Raw genomic sequence first — 18740 nt, forward strand, 5'->3', positions numbered from 1 at the left:
CTCTTTCATTCCTCTTTTCTCCCGCCTCTGAAACAAACTCCCTCACTCCCTTCAATCCCACTCCTCCCTCCAGGTCTTTAAAACAGCTGTTCACCACCATCTCTTATCTTCCCCCATCCAAATCCTTGATCTTTTCTACCCCCGCTAATTCACCCCAGATCCACCTTGTTTGAAATTCCAACTTCTTTCCTGGAAGTCCTGGCAGTGTCCATATGTTTTATACCTCTCCCACCGCCCCCTTCCCATGCCCCACCCCCCCCCCCCCCCAAAGCCCTCGCCCTCTCTCAGATCTCTCGATGTCTCCATGTCTCTCGGTCCCTGCTCTCAAATGTTGTGTTTGTGTCCTTCCCCCTCTCTCCCCATCTTGTCTACCGCTCCCGATGTTATATGTTTTATGTGTCGGTTTGTCTTTCTGTGTGATTAATGTTCGCTCTTTCACGAGCCTCGATCTTGTATACAAAAAAAAAAAAAAAAAAAAAAAGTTACCTCTCACCTCCTGAGACAGGAACACCGCACCCCGATCGGTATGCACGTAGGCCGGATACCCAAACATAGAAAACAAATTCTGCAGGCACCGTATGACCGTGGCAGCCGTCATATCCCCGCACGTGTAAGCAAAAGGGAATCGCGAGTACTCATCAACGATAGTGAGCAGATAACGAGAGTTACTCGACACCGGCAGCGGTCCTTTGAAATCCATCGCCAATCTCTCCCACGGTCTAGTAGCCCTAACCAGCGTCCCCATGGGAGGGTTGTAAAAACGCGGTTTGAGTTCCACACATATAGCACAGTCACGGCAGATCCACAAGGGGGCGGAGCTTCGCGGAGAAATTTTGCACCCACTTCGAATAATGGGCGAACAGCCCGAGAGCACGCTTCAGCGCAGCACGATCGCTAGGCGGAGCCATATCGAGCAAAGGTCGCAGACACTCCTTATCCGGAGCGACAGAGCCATGGGTCACGGTGTACCCCAGAAGATCTATCGTGCGTAGAGAGTAACGACACTTAGCCTCATTCATGGTTAGGCGATACCTCTGCGCGACCTCGAGGAAGCACTTCAGATTAGCATCATGATGCCCCTGGTCATACCCATAAACCGTAAGATTGTCCAGATATACAAAGACAGCTGTCAAGTTCTCCTTAGCAATGAGGTCGTCCATTGCCCTCTGAAAACAGGCGACCCCGTTCGTCACCCCAAAAGGTAGTCCGGTGAACTGGTATAACCTTTGACCCGATTCAAAGGCGGTATAGATGCGATCAGCCCTAGAGATGGGGATCTGATGATACGCACTACGCAGATCGAGAGTGCTGTAGACAGTACTGGGCCACCTGTCGTACCAGTGCGTCCATCCCCGGAAGGGGGTAGGCGTCCAGCTGTGTAAAGCGATTAATCGTCTGTGAATAGTCGATTACCATGCGTCGGCGATGCGCCTCACTTCGCACCACTAAGACCTGGGCCCTCCACGGCGACCGGCTGGGTTCTATAATACCGTCCTTTAAGAGCTGGGCCGTTTCTTCCGCAATGAATTGCGCGTCTGCTCGGGAGTAGCGCCGCGATTTTACTGCTACAGGAGTGCAGTCAGTGGTCAGGTTGGGGAACAGCGAAAGCGGCTCAATGTCCATTTCCGCGAGTGCACACACTGCAAGCGTGTCTGTCCCACCGAATTCCATTTCCAAACGTCCATGCCGTTTAAGAAAATCGTGTCCTAACAGAATGTCCGCGCATAAAGCAGGTAAAACCATGAGATGTACATCTGGAAACATGCGTCCCTTTATCACGAGTTTAAGTCGACATTCCCCTTTTGGGCTGAGCCTGAGTCCTTGGGAGGCCATAAAGATCCGTCGTGTTGTCCCGAGGACCGGCCACCCATGTTTACGCACCAGTCGTTGATCGATAAAACTATCCGTAGACCCCGTGTCGACTAAAGCCCGCGCAAAAATGCCTTCGACCATAAGCGGAATAATGTTCCTGAGCAAGGCCGGAAGATCCGGCAGGTATCGAGCCATCCGAGCGAGAAGATCGCGCCTCACGAGTGGATCCCACACCGGCTGCAGTTTTCCGGTTTGAGCAGCCTCCAGAGGGCACTCGTGCCAAACGCATAGTTGGTCGTGCCAAAGCAGGAGCTTGTAGTCCGTACGAGCTGCCGTCAGATGGCGCTCGTGTCACGTGCATTGTTTGCCGTGCCAGAGCAGGAGCTTGGCGAGCGTATGAGTTGCCTTCGGAGGGCATTCGGATTCCAGTCAAGGACGGTCGCTCCGCGATCGGTCGTGTTCGCGCCACTTGTTTAGGCGGCTTGATGTATCTCACCAAGGTCGAGCGTGCAGCCAGGGGCCCGCGAGGAGGAGGACCGCTCATCAAAGCCGGGTGAGGGGCCCCGCTCTGTTCTCGGTCCGTTGGCTCGGCGATAAGCCCATTCAAGGTCGCGCGAGTTCGTGTGCCCCGCGTGGTCTTCCTGCAGACTTTTGCAAAATGTCCTTTAGTCAAACACAAATGGCATATTGCCTCCCGAGCCGGACAAGCAGACCTGGGATGCTGTCGGTTGCCACAGAAGTAACACATCGCGTTTCGTTCAGGCCTTGGCCTGGCTGCTGTAGCTGCTGCCAGGCCGGAATCCGGGTCCACCTCGGGAGCGGCCAGGGGCTCCGCCGTAGTCGAGTCCGCTCCCGTATCCTCGGTGGTAGCCCTCTCCGGTCGCGCGAGTTGAGAAGTCCCCGCAATGACTCGTGTGTGGTCATAGGCGGTAGATTGTTCCCCGGCCTCAGTGTAGACGTGGGCCACCCGTAGAGCCTCCGCGAACGTCAGGTCAGCTGTCTCCAAAAGTCTTAGCCTCAGAATCGAAGAGCTGATCCCAGAGACAAAAGCATCTCGGACAAGATCGTCCTGGACTTGCTCATGAGTGCTTACCTCTTGAGTACTGTCCGCAAGTAGGTGTCGCAGCTCCTGGGCGAAGCGCTCGATCGACTCGGTGGGCTGTTGACGCCACGTTGAGAGCAGATACCTGTTATACACCACGCTCCGTTTCTTAATGTAAATTCGCTTTAGCTCTGCCACGGCGGCGTCGTACGTCGTACATCGTGCGATGCTCCTGTAGACGCGGTGGTCTACTTTAGTCTGCAGCACAGCCAGTTTCGTTTCGGCGGTGGGAACGGTATCCTGGGCTCCGAACTGGTTCTCCAGCGATTTGAACCAGTGAGTGAACTCCGAGCCCGAATCCTCAGCTTGTGGGTCGGCGCCGAATGTCGGTACATTGATCATCTTGTGTCCCGCCATTTCCGTAGATCTTAATTGTGATTAAATGTCGTGGAAATCAATCAGGTCCACAACTTTGTCCCATAGGTAGGTTTAATCACAATTAGATCTTTGGCATCATCCTGTAAAATACAATCATGCAATAGATATCAGGATCTTGGCATCATATAGGAAGGATCGATAATAATAGTCAAAGCAAGCGAGTCTAGCATATATGTGCGGGTACGTACCATTCAAGACTACATGTCATAGTAAAATGTCACAGGAGTGGCTCAGCGTCGCGGATGTCCCAGGTCTTATAGACGCCCCTCAGTGGTTTAAGCGAGCATCACTCCCGGGTTCAACTTTGGTATATTTTCACTACACCCGCTCTTGCAGGGAAAATGGCCTTAAAATGCCTGTTGTTGTTGTTGTTGTTGTTGTAACATCAATGTCATGCTCAGTTTTCACCTCCACTTTCACAAATGAATCCACCTTTTTTGGTGGAGGTAATAACCGATGAAAACTAATAATAGATTTGTAGATTCATGCAATTTAATGACGAGTCATTTATCCACATTAGTATCAAACCAAAAAGCATATCCAAATTTCCCAACTCATTTGGCTGAAGCAAGCACAGTTGAGCTCTTATCACGCGAAAGGGTGTTTACCCGTATGACGATGTGGACAACCTTGGCAGGTTTGAGGAAGCACAACTCCCTTCAAAGGAAAGCTACAATGCACTGAATAAAACTCATATTAGTGATGAACACTATCGACATGCACAATATCTGCATATAGATATTGGCGTTCAAAAGGCGTTCGCTTTCCACCGTCTCGTTATCAATGCACACCGCTACCCGGACAGCAAAGAGCCATCCCATGCAGGCTTAGCCGATCCGTCGACGTAAAACACACAGTCCGGGTTGTCGAGGGGGGTGTCCCTCAGGTCCGGACGTACCGTAGATACCTGTTGTACCACCTCGATGTACACGTGGGGGTCACCCTCCTCTGGTGTGGGCATCAATGAGGCTGGATTTAGAGTTGTGCAACGCTCAATGGTGCCGTTCACCATGGTGATCAGTGCGGTTTCGTATTGCATCAATCTAGTGGATGACAAATGTTGGGTTTTTTGCTGTAGTAACAGCGAAGTGACGCAGTGGGGCACCCGCAATGTTACCGGGTGTCCCATGACAATGTCCGCTGTTCTTTCCACCGTATCTAGCAGCCGCCACGGCTTGCAGGCACACCGGAAGCCCTTGCTCGACCGGGTCTGGCTTTTTACGAAAGTAGGCTACAGGTCGCTCCTTCTCCCCATGAGTCTGAGTCAATACGGATTGGGCAAAACCCCCCACCACGTGACTGTAAAGGGTGAATGGCTTCGCGTAATCGGGGAGCCCTAAAGTTGGTGCCGTAGCCAACGCTCTTTTCATGCCCTCGAAACAGCGTATCATGTCGTCTGACCAAACTATTTTGTTCGGGGCTTCCAGTTTGGTGGCCTCGCACAGTGGCTTAGCGAGTAGCGCATAGTTGATTATCCAAGTGCAGCAGTAACCCGTCATACCTCAGAAACGCATCATTTCCCGTTGAGTGCGCGGCCGCGGCACTTCTGTGATAGCGGTCACTCGCTGCGTGTCCAATTCTTGCTTGCCGTGCCAGATAGCATGGCCCAAGTAAGTTACGACCTGCTGTACCAATTGAAGTTTTTCTCGTCCCACCTTGTGGCCCTTGGCGGCCAAGGCTTTTAGCAAGTGTTACGTGCTCCTCCCCAACCCCCTGGTCACAGTGTACCTCCGAGCCCCGAGGAGTCACGGCAGAAAAATGTGTTATTCTGTATGTCAAAGATCAATGGTGAAGCCGCACCAATTGTTACCAACAACCAATATTGTATTAAGATCACACAAGAATAACAGCACAACAATAATCGTAATCAAAAGTACAATCAATATATATCCTATGATGGTATCATCAGTTTTGTAATATATAACTCACTGTGCTCCAAGTGAGTGAAACCAGAACATTCCCAATGTCTCTTTCCCGGCTTCAAACCAAATTTGAATCCGGTTTCAAGCCAAAGTCGAACCGCTCCAGCGATCGTCAGAACGATGTCTAATCGACCAGAATCCCGTTCGGATGACAGGCACAGTCACACGACCGAAGCTGCGCAAAGGCGCCCTCAAGGTGACTGGGAAATCCAAAGGCGCGCCCTCCAGGCGACGGGGAAATCACACCCTCGGGTATGGACGTTTCACAGCTCCAAATCGGTGAACCGCAGATTTACCTTCAAAATCCACGTTACACACACCGCACCAGATAAACGTTTGAATGCGGTGAAAACGGTTGAAGCGAAGCAAAGACCTTGCGCGATGCGCAAAGCGCGGGAGTCAAAATGGCCGATGGCCCGTACACAGACGCACACACATGACAAATATTGTGGTCATTTGATAACTCGTGAACCAATAAGCAAGAAGACGTCATGCGGAGCACGATACTTGCAAAATCCACCCCCCAACCCCAAGAAAAAAAAATTCCATTGATACAGTAAATTGTCCATTTCATCAAGATTAAAATTGACAATCTTGATCAAAGCTCGGGTCAACAGGAAGAAAAGTCACGATTTTTCAGATGAAAATTGATGATTTTAGAAGTTTGACCTAGAGTTGACCTTTAACCTTTTGACCTCAAATAGTATGTTTCCCAATTTAGTGACTCAATGTACAAATGCTAATTTCAATTTTCAAGTCAATCGGATTTGAAATGGCGATTTTAGAAATTTGACCTCCAGGTGACCTTTGACCTTTGACCTCAAAATCGATAGGTTCTCAAATCGGACGACCTATAGATCTTCGTGAAGTTTCGTGATGATCGTTTTAGAATTGTGACCTGTAGGCCGGTGACAGACAGACAGACAAACAAACAAATGAAAAATCGGTCAGAGACAGAGGACTTGCCGGAATATACTTTTTTTTATCGGCCATTTTGGAGAAATATGGTGGCCAAACCACGTGACCGATGACGTCATAATTATTTGTTTACTATCATCTATTTTGTCATCATTACCTAAACTAATTTATTCCTAGATTATGCTCAAGAAATTTCATCTTGATCGGATGAAGTTTTGTACTTGTCGATTATGACGTCATAATGGACACACCTATGACATCATCATTAACATATTTTATTCCCCATGGAGAGTTCTTTACAATGAGCCATGTCTCAATTTTGTCTATTCAGCACTTTCGGAGATAGAGGTGCAAAGTTTTTCTGTTTTTCCAAGATGGCGGCCGAACCATGTGACCGATGACATCATCATTAGTTTTTTTTCTCCACCAGTTCATGCCATCATGTCGCTCAAGAAATTGCATCTTGATTGGATGAAGTTTTGTACTTGTTGGATTATCAAATTATGACGTCATAATGGAGGCCTTGGGCCGAGAGAGTTAAAAATTGGGCACAGTCTATTCCTGGGCAAGACAAATATGTGTGTAAAGTTTGGCGATTCTTTGTGCAACGGTGCAGACGTAGTGCTGCACACAGACAGACAGACAATCCAACCGATCAACATACTATTCCGGCAAGTGACAAGAAGACGTCATGCGGAGCACGATCATTGCAAAATCCGCCCTCTCTCCCCCCCCAAGAAAAAAATTTCCGTTGACACAGCAAATTGTCCATCATGAAGATTAACATTTACGAACTTGATCAAAGCTCGGGTCAACAGGATGAAAAGTGACGTTTTCTCAGATGAAAAATGATGATTTTAGAAATTTGACCTTGCGTTGACCTTTGACCTCAAAATAGTTGGTTTTCCTATTTAGTGACAATGTGCAAATGCCGTTCAATTTTCCAGTCAATCGGATGAAAATTGATGGTTTTTTCAGATGGAAATTGATGATTTTGGAAGTTTGACCTTCAGTTGACCTTTGACCTTTTGACCTCAAAAAGAGTATGTTTCCCAATTTAATGACTCGATATGCAAATGCTGTTCAATTTTCAAGTCAATCGGTTGAGAATTGATGGGTTTTTAGATGAAATTTGATGATTTTTAAAACTTGACCTTTGACCTTTTGACCTCAAAGATAGTATGTTTCCCAAGTTAGTGACTTGATATACAAATGCTATTCAATGTTCAAGTCAATCGGATTTAAAAGGGCGATTTTAGAAATTTGACCTCCAGATGACCTTTGCCCTTTGACCTCAAAATCAATAGGCTTCTCAATTGGGACGACTTATACAACTTGGTGAAGTTTCGTGACGATCGGTTTAGAATTGTGACCTGTAGGCCGGTGACAAACAGACAGACAAACACAGACAAACAGACAGAACCACAAACGGAACCGACCAATATACTTGCAACCATAACTGTAAAAATACAATAAACAACAACAACCTTTCAGTGACGTTGAACTCTGAAAACACCAACAGAGGTGTATCTTCGAGCTTGGCTTGTCAAACCTTCTTTTTCCTGGGTTTTTTTATTTTCAGCGTTGGATATTTTTGTGTGAATACATTTTAACAAGATGAGACGCTAGAAGGAATGCTCTGGTAAATACACGTTGGTGGCGGCGAAAGAACGATCCATAGAAATAACCCAATAGAATAGAGAAGAAGAAGAGTCGTGTGCTTCCGGTTACCAGGAATGAGGAGATGTGCAGCGAAAGAAACTTTTACGAAGCGAGTTGTGAGTAGGGGAAGAGTTGTGGAGATTTCGGGTTTTAAACATATTCGTGATGAGCACTAAAGGTAGTTGTAGATTACAACACGTTTCTTAACTACATAGCGATCGATAAGGGGTAACACCACGTGACTTGATCCACGATGTCCATGTTTTCGGACCACCACAGGCTTCGGTCATTTAGAGACCCCGTGTAACCGCAATGAAGGGCTAGTTGTACTTCACTACCGTGCCATAACCATGGTAAAGGTAACCCCAGTCGTAGACTGACTGACATCATTGTTTAATCCAAACAATGGAAGACTTGGTTAAATGATGCATCAGTTCAACATTAAAGTGAATAATCGTACAGATAAACATCGGGGCAATACACCTGGCGCTCACCTGGAAGAAGAAACACTACACCACACTGACTGAAGGTGTTTTAAACCAATTTCAATTAGTCTAGTAGGAAGACTAGGTCCCCCTGCACCCCCCGGAGATATACTTCTAATCAGTGTTTCTAGATTGGAAAAAATGTGTAGAAAATGACTAGCTATGGCCCCAAGCTGAAAAAATGTCCCACATACCATTTTTATGCAAATTACTGCTGCAAATTTTATGCAAAATTATGCAAATTTTATGCAAATTTTTGATGAGGAGTAGAGTTGAGGGGTCTTTGAGGGCTTCATCGAGGTGCTCTCGGTTGCAAGACTGGGTCATTCTGAGAAGCACAGCAGGGTCAGAGATCATGATGTTCTCCTCCTCAGTGAATCTCTCCATCAACAGCCTCTCCATTGCCTCACACACTGTTTTGAGGCAAAAGAGGGACTTTGCGTAGGCCTTTCCACTGAGAACACCTTTGAGAGATCCACTTGTTACTAGTTGTGCCTCAAAGAGAATCTCTGCATATCCAGAACCACGCATCTTGTGTCCAGTGAGCATCCCGATGTAGTTCATGGATGTGTGGAAGGGTCCAATCGTTACTACATGACTAGCAAATTCATTTGGCCAGCGCCAGATGATGGGAAGGGCTTTCATGCAGACACCCAGATCAAATGTATTCAGGACCCATCTCTGACCCACCTCAGCAGTTGCTGCCTCGGAACGCTTCAGTAGCTCACGAACAACTGCGTTGTCTGTGATCGGTCTGTGCCTGGTGCCTGCATGGCATGGCAATGGCCTGCAGCCTGTGCCTGGGCTAGGGGGTTTCACCTCTGCAACTGGTTCTCCCCCACCCAGCAAATCAACAGTCGACTACTGCACGCCTATCCACCAACCGATCACAGACAACGCAGTTGTTCGTGAGCTACTGAAGCGTTCCGAGGCAGCAACTGCTGAGGTGGGTCAGAGATGGGTCCTGAATACATTTGATCTGGGTGTCTGCATGAAAGCCCTTCCCATCATCTGGCGCTGGCCAAATGAATTTGCTAGTCATGTAGTAACGATTGGACCCTTCCACACATCCATGAACTACATCGGGATGCTCACTGGACACAAGATGCGTGGTTCTGGATATGCAGAGATTCTCTTTGAGGCACAACTAGTAACAAGTGGATCTCTCAAAGGTGTTCTCAGTGGAAAGGCCTACGCAAAGTCCCTCTTTTGCCTCAAAACAGTGTGTGAGGCAATGGAGAGGCTGTTGATGGAGAGATTCACTGAGGAGGAGAACATCATGATCTCTGACCCTGCTGTGCTTCTCAGAATGACCCAGTCTTGCAACCGAGAGCACCTCGATGAAGCCCTCAAAGACCCCTCAACTCTACTCCTCATCAAAAATTTGCATAAAATTTGCATAATTTTGCATAAAATTTGCAGCAGTAATTTGCATAAAAATGGTATGTGGGACATTTTTTCAGCTTGGGGCCATAGCTAGTCATTTTCTACACATTTTTTCCAATCTAGAAACACTGATTAGAAGTATATCTCCGGGGGGTGCAGGGGGACCTAGTCTTCCTACTAGACTAAATGGTTGCTAGAAGACGGGGCAGCATGCAGTAAGAGGGCTGGGTACACGGGTACACGGTATCAAAAAAATTGACACGACAAGGAATTTCAGGAATGAAGTCGGAGATTGAAAGAGGCGGATCTGGGGTATATTAACAGGGGTAGAAAACATCAAGGTTTTCGATGGGGGAAGATAAGATATGGTGGTGAACAGCTGTTTTGAAAACCTGGAGGGAGGAGTGGGATTGAAGAGAATGTGAGAGTTTGTTCTCGAGGTGGGAAAAAAGAGGAAAAAAAGAGTGAAGGTGAGCAGAGAGTCTTGGTTTTGGCAGTTTCCTCAGAAGAGGGTTGCTGGCAGTTCTTGTGCGTCCTGCAGGAATATTTGGAGGACAGAGCACAGAGAGAGCTGGGGGAGCTAGGCCATAGAGGAGTCGGTAGAAGACAGAAAGGGTTGCTGGCAGATCTTGTGCGTCCTGAAGGAATATTTGGGGGACACAGCACAAACAGAGCTGGGCGAGCGAGGCCAGAGAGAAGTCTGTAGAAAACAGAAAGACCACCAACCTGCCTGCAGTGAGAGAGTGAAAGGCCCTCAGAATCAGCTTCATCGCGGGAGAATTCCAATTATCCTGAAAGCTTTCGTTTCTACAGCGTGAAGCCGAGCTAGGTGTGAGGCAAGAGCACCAGCCCAGAGGGGAGAGCAGTATTCCATCAAGCTGTGGATGAAAGCCTTGAATGTGGTGAGGAGCTCAGGTGTGCCAAGGAAAGACTTGGCACGACGGACGATGCCCAGTCGGCGACTGGCTTTGGAGGCCAGCTTGGAAATGTGGTTTTCCCAGGAAAGGTCATGGCAGATATTGAGACCCAAAAGCTTGAAAAGAGTGACATAACTTCTAAAAGAGGATTGTTGAGAAAGTATATGGGAGGGTTTTCCAGACGTTCTTTTTGGAGAGACATCGTGAGAGTTTGAGATTTGTCAGGGTTGAAAGACATGTTCCACTAAATTGACCAGTTTGTGATTTTGCCCAGGTTTGCAGGGAGTGAAGAGGCTGCTGCCTGCCGATCTTAGGGTTGAGATGTGGAGCGGCAGAAAGTGGAGTCATCAGCAAAGAGATAGAGAGGATTTTCCAGAGAGTCGGAAAGATCATTGACGAAAACCAAAAAAGCACAGGGCCCAGAACACTGCCTTGAGGAACTCCAGCCTGAACAGGAAGGGAGATGAGAGAATTCCATTCAGGACCACACGTTGACTGCGACCAGAGAGGAAGTCCGCAAGCCATGCATGGAGATTTCCACGGATACCAAAGGAGGAGAATTTGGTGAGCAGAGCGAGGTGCCAGACCGTATCGAAGGCACGATATATGTCAAGAGAGACAGCTCTGATTTCCTATTTGGTGTGGAGGGCCTACATCCATTGTTGAGACAGCAATTTTGTTGATATAATTGTTGATTTTACCAAAAACAAGGTAATTTTTCCATGTATTCAGTTCATTTCTAATTGTGAAAACATGCAGTTGAATAAACAGATACACGCACTTTTGAATCTTTCTGATAGGCAGGACATGTATTTGACAATGTCTGACGTTATATTTAAGTCCTCAACAGAACCCCAGAATGTTAAAGATGTACAGAGAGATCAAATAGAGCTTCACTCGATACTTATGAAATGTAAGACATATTTGTTGTTGTTTGTGTGTTGTAATAACATGAACTATGCACTAAAAAGCCAAAGACCATGGGATTCCAAAGCGGAAATGAATTTCGTCAGGGGTATATAATGATTCTAAATTGCTTCTTAGAGAGACAGCTGATCTAATTTGAGTTTGAGATTTGAGAATGTTCTATGCTTGCGGCTAACATGAAACGTGCAAAGCAGAAGCTGCCATGGATAAAGAAAGACCAAAGAACCATAATAATTGTATTTGTAGTCATTTCTGAATGGTTGGGAAGATTAAATAAAAACATGTAGAGATACATTTGAAGTACACCGCTCCGATGCCAAATAAATAAATAAAATATCCTCCAGCGAGCGACATAGGCCTGGTGCCTTTGGCACCCAGCGATCTCATGATGCATCACATGGAGACAGAATTGGGAGGGAGCAGTTTAGTTTAGTTGGCTTTAGTCATTTGGAGGCCTCAAGCATGGGACCTTGGGGACACTTCAGCACGGGTGTCAGTCGGCATGTAGGTGAGATGTAGGTCAGTCGGCAAGAAAAACTGATATGACATTTCAACTGTTATTATGCTGGATGGCAAAAATCACTTGCCACTCAAACTGGTGTCTGGTGGGGAGGAAGGTTTAGCTCAAAATGGATTATGTCGAATGATAAAATTTCTTTTTATGCCTCCGCCGACAAAGTCGCCAGTTCTTGTTTTCCGGCTGTCTGTCTGTCCGTCCATCTTTGATAGGTTTTCATTGCCTCGATAACTTGAGAATGGCCAAAAAGGATCTTAGTCAAATTTGGCACAGGTATGTATAATGAAGTAAACGATGGACTGATTAGATTTTGGGGTCACGAGGTCAAAGGTCAGAGGTCATGTGAGGTTAAAATACTGTTTCCGTGATAACTTGTGAAACAGTGATGGGATTCTGACCAAATTTGGTACACTGATGCAGAATGATATAAAGATGAACTGATTCGATTTTGGGGTCAAGAGGTCATAGGTCAAAGTGTGTAATAGGTCTATAACTTGAGAATGGCTGGAGCTAAAGGTCTATAACTAATTCAAAGTTGGTACAGATATGTATAATGATGTAAAGATTAACTGATTAGGTTTTGGGGGTCCTGAGGTCAAAGGTCAGAGGTCATGTCAGGTAAAAATGTGCCAACTTGGGTACAGCTGAATGGATTGAAATCAAACTTTCTACTTGTTAATGATGTTATAATGTGGGCGGATGCATATCAGTCGACGACGTGATGTCAAAGAGTGCCATTCTAGTTTATTGGTGTTTTTGCCGTGATCAGATTTTTGTGTGACTATAATGAAATATACAGGAGATTGCGTACTTCCGGTTCCAAATGAGCCGTTCGGTTTCAAGAGTGGTCCTTTGCTTGTTACTTGGCAAGTATATTGATCACTCCGGTTTGTGTGTGTGTGTGTGTTTGTCTGGCCGCTCACTTATGCTTGCCTACAGCTAACAATTTCAAACTAATCTTCACGAAACTTCACCAAATTGTCGAGTTGGTGGTCTGCCAAAATCCTATTTATTTTTGAGGTCAAATGGTTAAAAGGTCAACATAGGCCAAAGGTCAGCGACTTTTCTTCAAATTTCTAAAATCCTCAATTTTCATCCGATTGATTGAAAATTAAACAGCAATTGCATGGTGGCTCATTTAATTGGGAAACCAACTATTTAAGGTCCAAAGGTCAACTAAAGTCCAAACTTCTAAAATCATCAATTTTTATCTGAAAAATCGTCGCTTTTCATCCGATTGATTCGAGCCTTGATTAAGATCGTCAATTTCAATCGAAATTAAATGGACAATTTGATGTATCGATGGCAACTATTAATTTTTGCGGAGAGGTGGATTTTGCAAAAAAAAAAGAAAAAGAAAAAAAGACTTGGCTAAAGGTGGTGGAAGAAGAAATGCGGGCAAGGGGGTTAATGAGGGGAGATGCAGAAAATAGGGCAAATGGAAAAGATTGTCATGGGGCCCGCAAGGCTAACCCCTGCTCTAGCAGGGAAAATGGCCTTTAAATGCCTGTTGTTTTTGTTGAGGTGGATTTTGCAAATATTGTGCTCTGCATGACGTCTTCTTGGTACTTGTAAAATCGAAGATTTTTCAAGAATATTGGTTGGTCTTGTTTGTTTGTTTGTCTGTGAACAGGATATCTAAAAAAAACATTTTGGATGGATTAGGAATCCAACTGTATGGCGGATTATACGCGAGGAGGAGGAAGAGTACCGACTCACCTGGACGGGTCTCGCCGACGTCTTCACCCTGCAAAAATAACTCAAACGAAAACTGATTTACAAATGTACAGAAAATAACGGAAGGATTTATTAAAACGGAATGCCGGGGCAAAGAAAAACGTGACGATAAACTAAATTCCTAGATGGAGCGCTCCCGCACCAGGCTGAGAAACACAGACCCAGGGGAATATAAAAAAGAACTGGAAAATAAATTGTGTGTGTGCACTTAGGCTGAAGAAAATATATTGCTGGTCTCTGGTCAGACCAAAGTTCCAGAATTGATGTGGCGATGCGGTTTTTTTTTTTTCCTTTTTTTTATTTATGAAAAGCATGGATTGCACATATAAAGGTGTTGTTTTTTGTGGCCTCATGCCTTGCGGTCCTCCTCATCTGCTGTGGCGCCGTCCAGAGAGAAATTAAAGACAGCCAATGGGACAGGTCGGCCTTTTTGTAAATAATGAACACAAGCTTAAGTTATTTTATAATGTATTTATTCTGAAAATCATTCAGTTCTTCAAGCATATTATAGACTGACTTGCAGGGCTGTTAAACGAGTGTTTTTTTTTTTTTTAAATACAAACATGGTGTGAATACCTTGTTGTACTATTTGTACAAGAAGGCAAGATCGCAGCATTTTCAAGATACCCAATACCCCTCACCTGTGATGTATTGTTGATCATGCTGGGTGACTTAAACCACCAGCACTGATCCCTATTTCGGAGGACTGTATGAAAATAGTGTCAGTACAAACTAGGTATCGATCAAAGTCGGTTTGAAATATGGATCAGATGTGAACAACCTTTTTAGCCGCGTCGCAGACGCTGCTCATAGAGTGCCCTCTGCTGTTGTTGTTGTTCTTCTTCTTGTTCTTCTTCTTGTTGTTGTTCTTGCAGAGAAGACAAAACCTCAAAGCTCCACCCATTCTGGGAACCATAGCTCCACCCATTGTGGGAGAGGCTTCATATAAACAAATATCCACCATTTTATTAACTCGCATAGCTTTGAGGCCTGTTTTGTAGGCCCGTGGTGTCTTGCTCTCTCACACAGTTTTCTTTCAAATCAAATTCGATATATCATTTCATTTTTCACAGTCGCTAACATAGTTTTAGACTCGGTTGAAAAAAAAACGTGAAGAAAATCCGATGAAAGTTGCCCTTTATAGAACGAAATGAATTCTCAAAGGCCTGTAACTTCAAGTCCATTGAGATTTTTTTTTTTTTAATCGCGGCATGGTCAGTCATACACCGCCCGAAATAACAGACGGGAAAATGCCGAGATATATTAAAAATTCGTCCATTTGATGACAATCGTCGCGATGAAATATTTAATTTATACGTCGTCACAATAATGTGGAGAGAGGAGCATGGCTTCGTTCACGTGTCGCCACACACGGGAAATTGCCGAGATTTTTTTTTTTTATCGCGGCATGGTCAGTCATACACCGCCTGAAATAACAGACGGGAAAATGCCGAGATATATTAAAAATTCGTCGCCACACATGGGAAATTGCCGAGATATATTTTCACTTTGCACAAAATAACATCAAGTAATCGAATCAATAGGAATGTCCTGTGCCTATAACATCGACGTTATAGGCACAACTGCATCTAGGCATTGTGTAACATCGACGCGGCTTTTGTTTTAATTAAAACTTTTTGTACTTGTTCAATACACGTTCACAAGTGTGCAGATGGAAGAGCAAGTATGAAAATATAGCTTTATACCAGCTAAACATTCTGTGTATGACAAAACTTATACATGCAAAAAGATGCAGATCTTGTAAGCAAGTAGTGGTGAAAATTAAAATACTGACGGGAGTGATGCATAAATGAAAAAATGCAAGAGAGGCCTATTGTTCCTTCATAATGTTCATTTCAAGTACATGTATCAATACAAAGTCTTAATTTTTCTGCAGCAAGCAAGTCGAAAAGGCGAGAAACCATTCCTCCCCATCACTGCAAATACCAACAATTATTTTGCTTCAAAGACTTCTTTCTATTTGACTATTAGTCAAATATTAGAAGTTTATAAACTTCCTTTTTCTTTTCAAAATGGTTGACTTCGTTGGAGTAGCTTTGCAGGTGTGACATATTGGGTATATGTCCTGAGCTTGAGGTCCACTCAGCAAATCATCTCCCAATGCACAATGACAACAGACTGCTGCGAACACCCCAGAAGAATAGTAGGTCACCTCAACTGGCTGAACACATTGCAAGTCCTTCCTCACAAACACTCTCTTCAAAATATGCTCTCCCTCGGGATCTAAATCATGTGGCACAAAGTCTTCAAGGTCTGTCCCACAAGTGTAGTCAACTTGACTCAGAGCAGCATCCAGCGGATCTAGTTGCTCCTGTTTTAGCTTTCGTGCTGCATGCAGGACCCTAGATTTATCACACTCCTGACAAGAAACTGTTCTTTTGACACGTGCTGACGTTTGTGCGGATGGGTTAACGGGTAGTCCATGGGCCGTTTTTTGTCCTTCTTTGAGTGATGGGCGGTCACGTTCAGTTGTCGGAGTTCCATACACTTCAGTAAACCCCTTGTAGTGGAGTCCATCAGCAGCCATGATGGGATCGGGAAGGTGATGGAGCTTTTCAAATGATGTTGATCATGATCATGATGATCAAATTTCATTTGATCATGATGTTCATACCTGTTCGAAAATGTTGAAGAGCTGCTGTGATAGTGTCACCAATTCATCATGGTTGAGTCCCTGTGGAAAGTGCTTATGTTTTCTGGGGTCATTAAATCCCGTAAAAGAGTCAAAAATGTGAGGAACTCCACACATCTGCTGTTGCAGGGTTGGTCTATGGGGGTCTAACATCCAAAGTGTATTGCAGAGAACCTCCACAAAATGTTCTCCAAGGTGTAGGTATTCCCTCCTCCAACTGAGGTCACCGGCATGCAAAAACGTTAGGATGGAGTTGTAAATTTCGAACTTCGCATTTTTTCGTGTCGTGTCTCGAGCAGGCATTTGTATTTGGCAGACTGCATCATGAGTTCAAAAGCATTAGTCACCGCGGCCCTCTTTTGAACAACTGGCTTGTCTACCACGAATTTAAAATACTTCTCGAATTCCAGACAGTCACTAACTTGTTCCGTAAGGGGGATAGTTTGGAAAAATCCGCCGGGGGATAATCCAAGCATCACAGTGACCTTCGATCCAGCGTGTTCTGCGTCCAGAACAAATTGATCAACACTGCCGGAGGTCAGATTCCCATCGCACACCGATTCGTACACATAAAGAAGACTTGCCGAGCCATCACACGATACAATGCCGAAAGGTCGAAGAGTTTTCACTCCACAAACAAGAGATACAGAAATAAGCGGCATATGTAGGCCACAAAAGAACTAATTTGACTCACAATGTTTGTCCTAGTTTTCACCATGCCGCCATTTTAATATACATGTGTTATGAGCCGGCAGCGCAATTCCCGTGAGGCGCGCATAATTGCGCGGCATTGTTTATGTTTAATGTGCTCTATAATTTATCATTTGCTCTATATATAGACGGCGCGTGCTGTTGTACGTACCGTTGGAAATAAAAAATAAAAATTTTTGACGCGCAGGGGCAAAATCGACGCGCGCGCTGACCAGACCGTAAATATATATATTTTTTGGCCTTAGTCCGAAAAAAAAAAAATTGCTGATCTCTGGTCAGACCAAAGTTCCAGAATTGATGCCGCAATGCGGTTTTTTTTTTTTTTTCTTTTTTTTGAAAAGCATGGATTGCACATATAAAGGTGTTGTTTTTTGTGTCCTCATGCCTTGCGGTCTGCCTCATCTGCCATGGCGCCATCCAGAGAGAAATTAAAGACAGCCAATGGGACTTGTAGGCCTTTTTGTAAATAATGAATACAAGCTTAAGTTATTTTATAATGTAATTATTCTGAAAATCATTAAGTTCTTCAAGCATATTATGGACTGCCATTTCGTTCTCGAGATCGCCTCGCCGTACTGTCAAACATTCCAATGCGTCGATCGCGTCAACACTGCGCATGTGCAAGTGGTCTAACAGGCCGATGGTCTCCCACGATCTCTTCTCCCAGTCCACCAGATTATCACAGACACTTACAACTTCATGACAAACGAGATAGGATCCAGGCCTAACTAACGAGACCACCCGCAGCTCTCTAGGCCTTCACACGGACCCGACAAAGAACGTCTTCGTTTCAATAAATGACAATATCCAGCCGATTGGATTCATGACGTCATGGCACACAACACTACTCATATCTTTGGAACGGCTGGTTGGATTTGGCCAAACTAAACGTAGTTTTGTAGGTGAGAACCGTGCGCGAACGTCGATACCAATGGCGACCCTCACAGACTTGTATTTCCCGAGATAGCGCGCCGGCCCGGAAACAACAGGCGCGCGCTGTTGTAGGTACCGTTGGAAATTAATTTTAAAAAATTGTTGATGCACAGGGTCAAAATCGATGACTGGTATTTCGGTCATCCGGTATTTCGGTCACCGGCTGACCAGAGACCGGAAATAGATTTTTCCGCGCGCTGACCAGAGACCGGAAATAGATTTTTCTCGGCCTTAGCTCAATCGCCTTGAACCTCGGCAGGAATAGTGTCGGTCCCAAACTCGCCGTCCGGACGCTGCGGTGTTCTTGGCAGGAAGAAGGCTGCAGTCCGCTCATTCGCGCCATGCTAGGCCTTGCCAGGCGTCTCGCTCACCCCGGCTTTGTCACGCTGCAGCGGCAAGCCACACCCGTCCATGCGTCGTCCGCTCGGAGAACCGCAGTTTCCGGGCTGAGGGCTTTTCCCGTTGCCTCTGCACGTCTCCCGGTGACGTCTTCGACAAGGTCAGTCCAAGCACAAATGTGCAAGGGAGAAGAACAAGGGAGCAAGAGAGAGGAAGGCAAGAGCGAATGTCGGTCTGAGAGTTCGTTTTTTATGTCGGGTCGTGACGTCATCGGCGCTTCTCCACAAATGCCCGCAGACGACCACCACCTTGTCCAGCTCTCCACCAATCAGCACGCCGCT

At 45.5% G+C, this 18740-nt stretch overlaps 1 protein-coding gene and 1 long non-coding RNA gene across 2 annotated transcripts in view; one reads left to right on the forward strand and one right to left on the reverse strand.

Moving 5' to 3' along the window:
* LOC144891992 (uncharacterized) overlaps window positions 1–18740 on the reverse strand; it is a 707648-nt gene that overhangs the window by 551984 nt on the left and 136924 nt on the right. The window lies entirely within an intron of this gene.
* The window catches only part of LOC137427354 (uncharacterized), a 53150-nt gene continuing 42239 nt past the window's right edge, over window positions 7830–18740 (forward strand). Inside the window, exon 1 of the mRNA XM_068116792.2 lies at window positions 7830–7910. Within this exon, the coding sequence (XP_067972893.2) occupies window positions 7877–7910 (34 nt within the window). The 5' untranslated portion in view covers window positions 7830–7876. The remainder of the gene's footprint in view (window positions 7911–18740) is intronic.

Source organism: Myxine glutinosa, chromosome 5 (genome assembly GCF_964187855.1).
Source record: "Myxine glutinosa chromosome 5, kmMyxGlut1.1, whole genome shotgun sequence".
NCBI classification, from domain to species: domain Eukaryota; kingdom Metazoa; phylum Chordata; class Myxini; order Myxiniformes; family Myxinidae; genus Myxine; species Myxine glutinosa.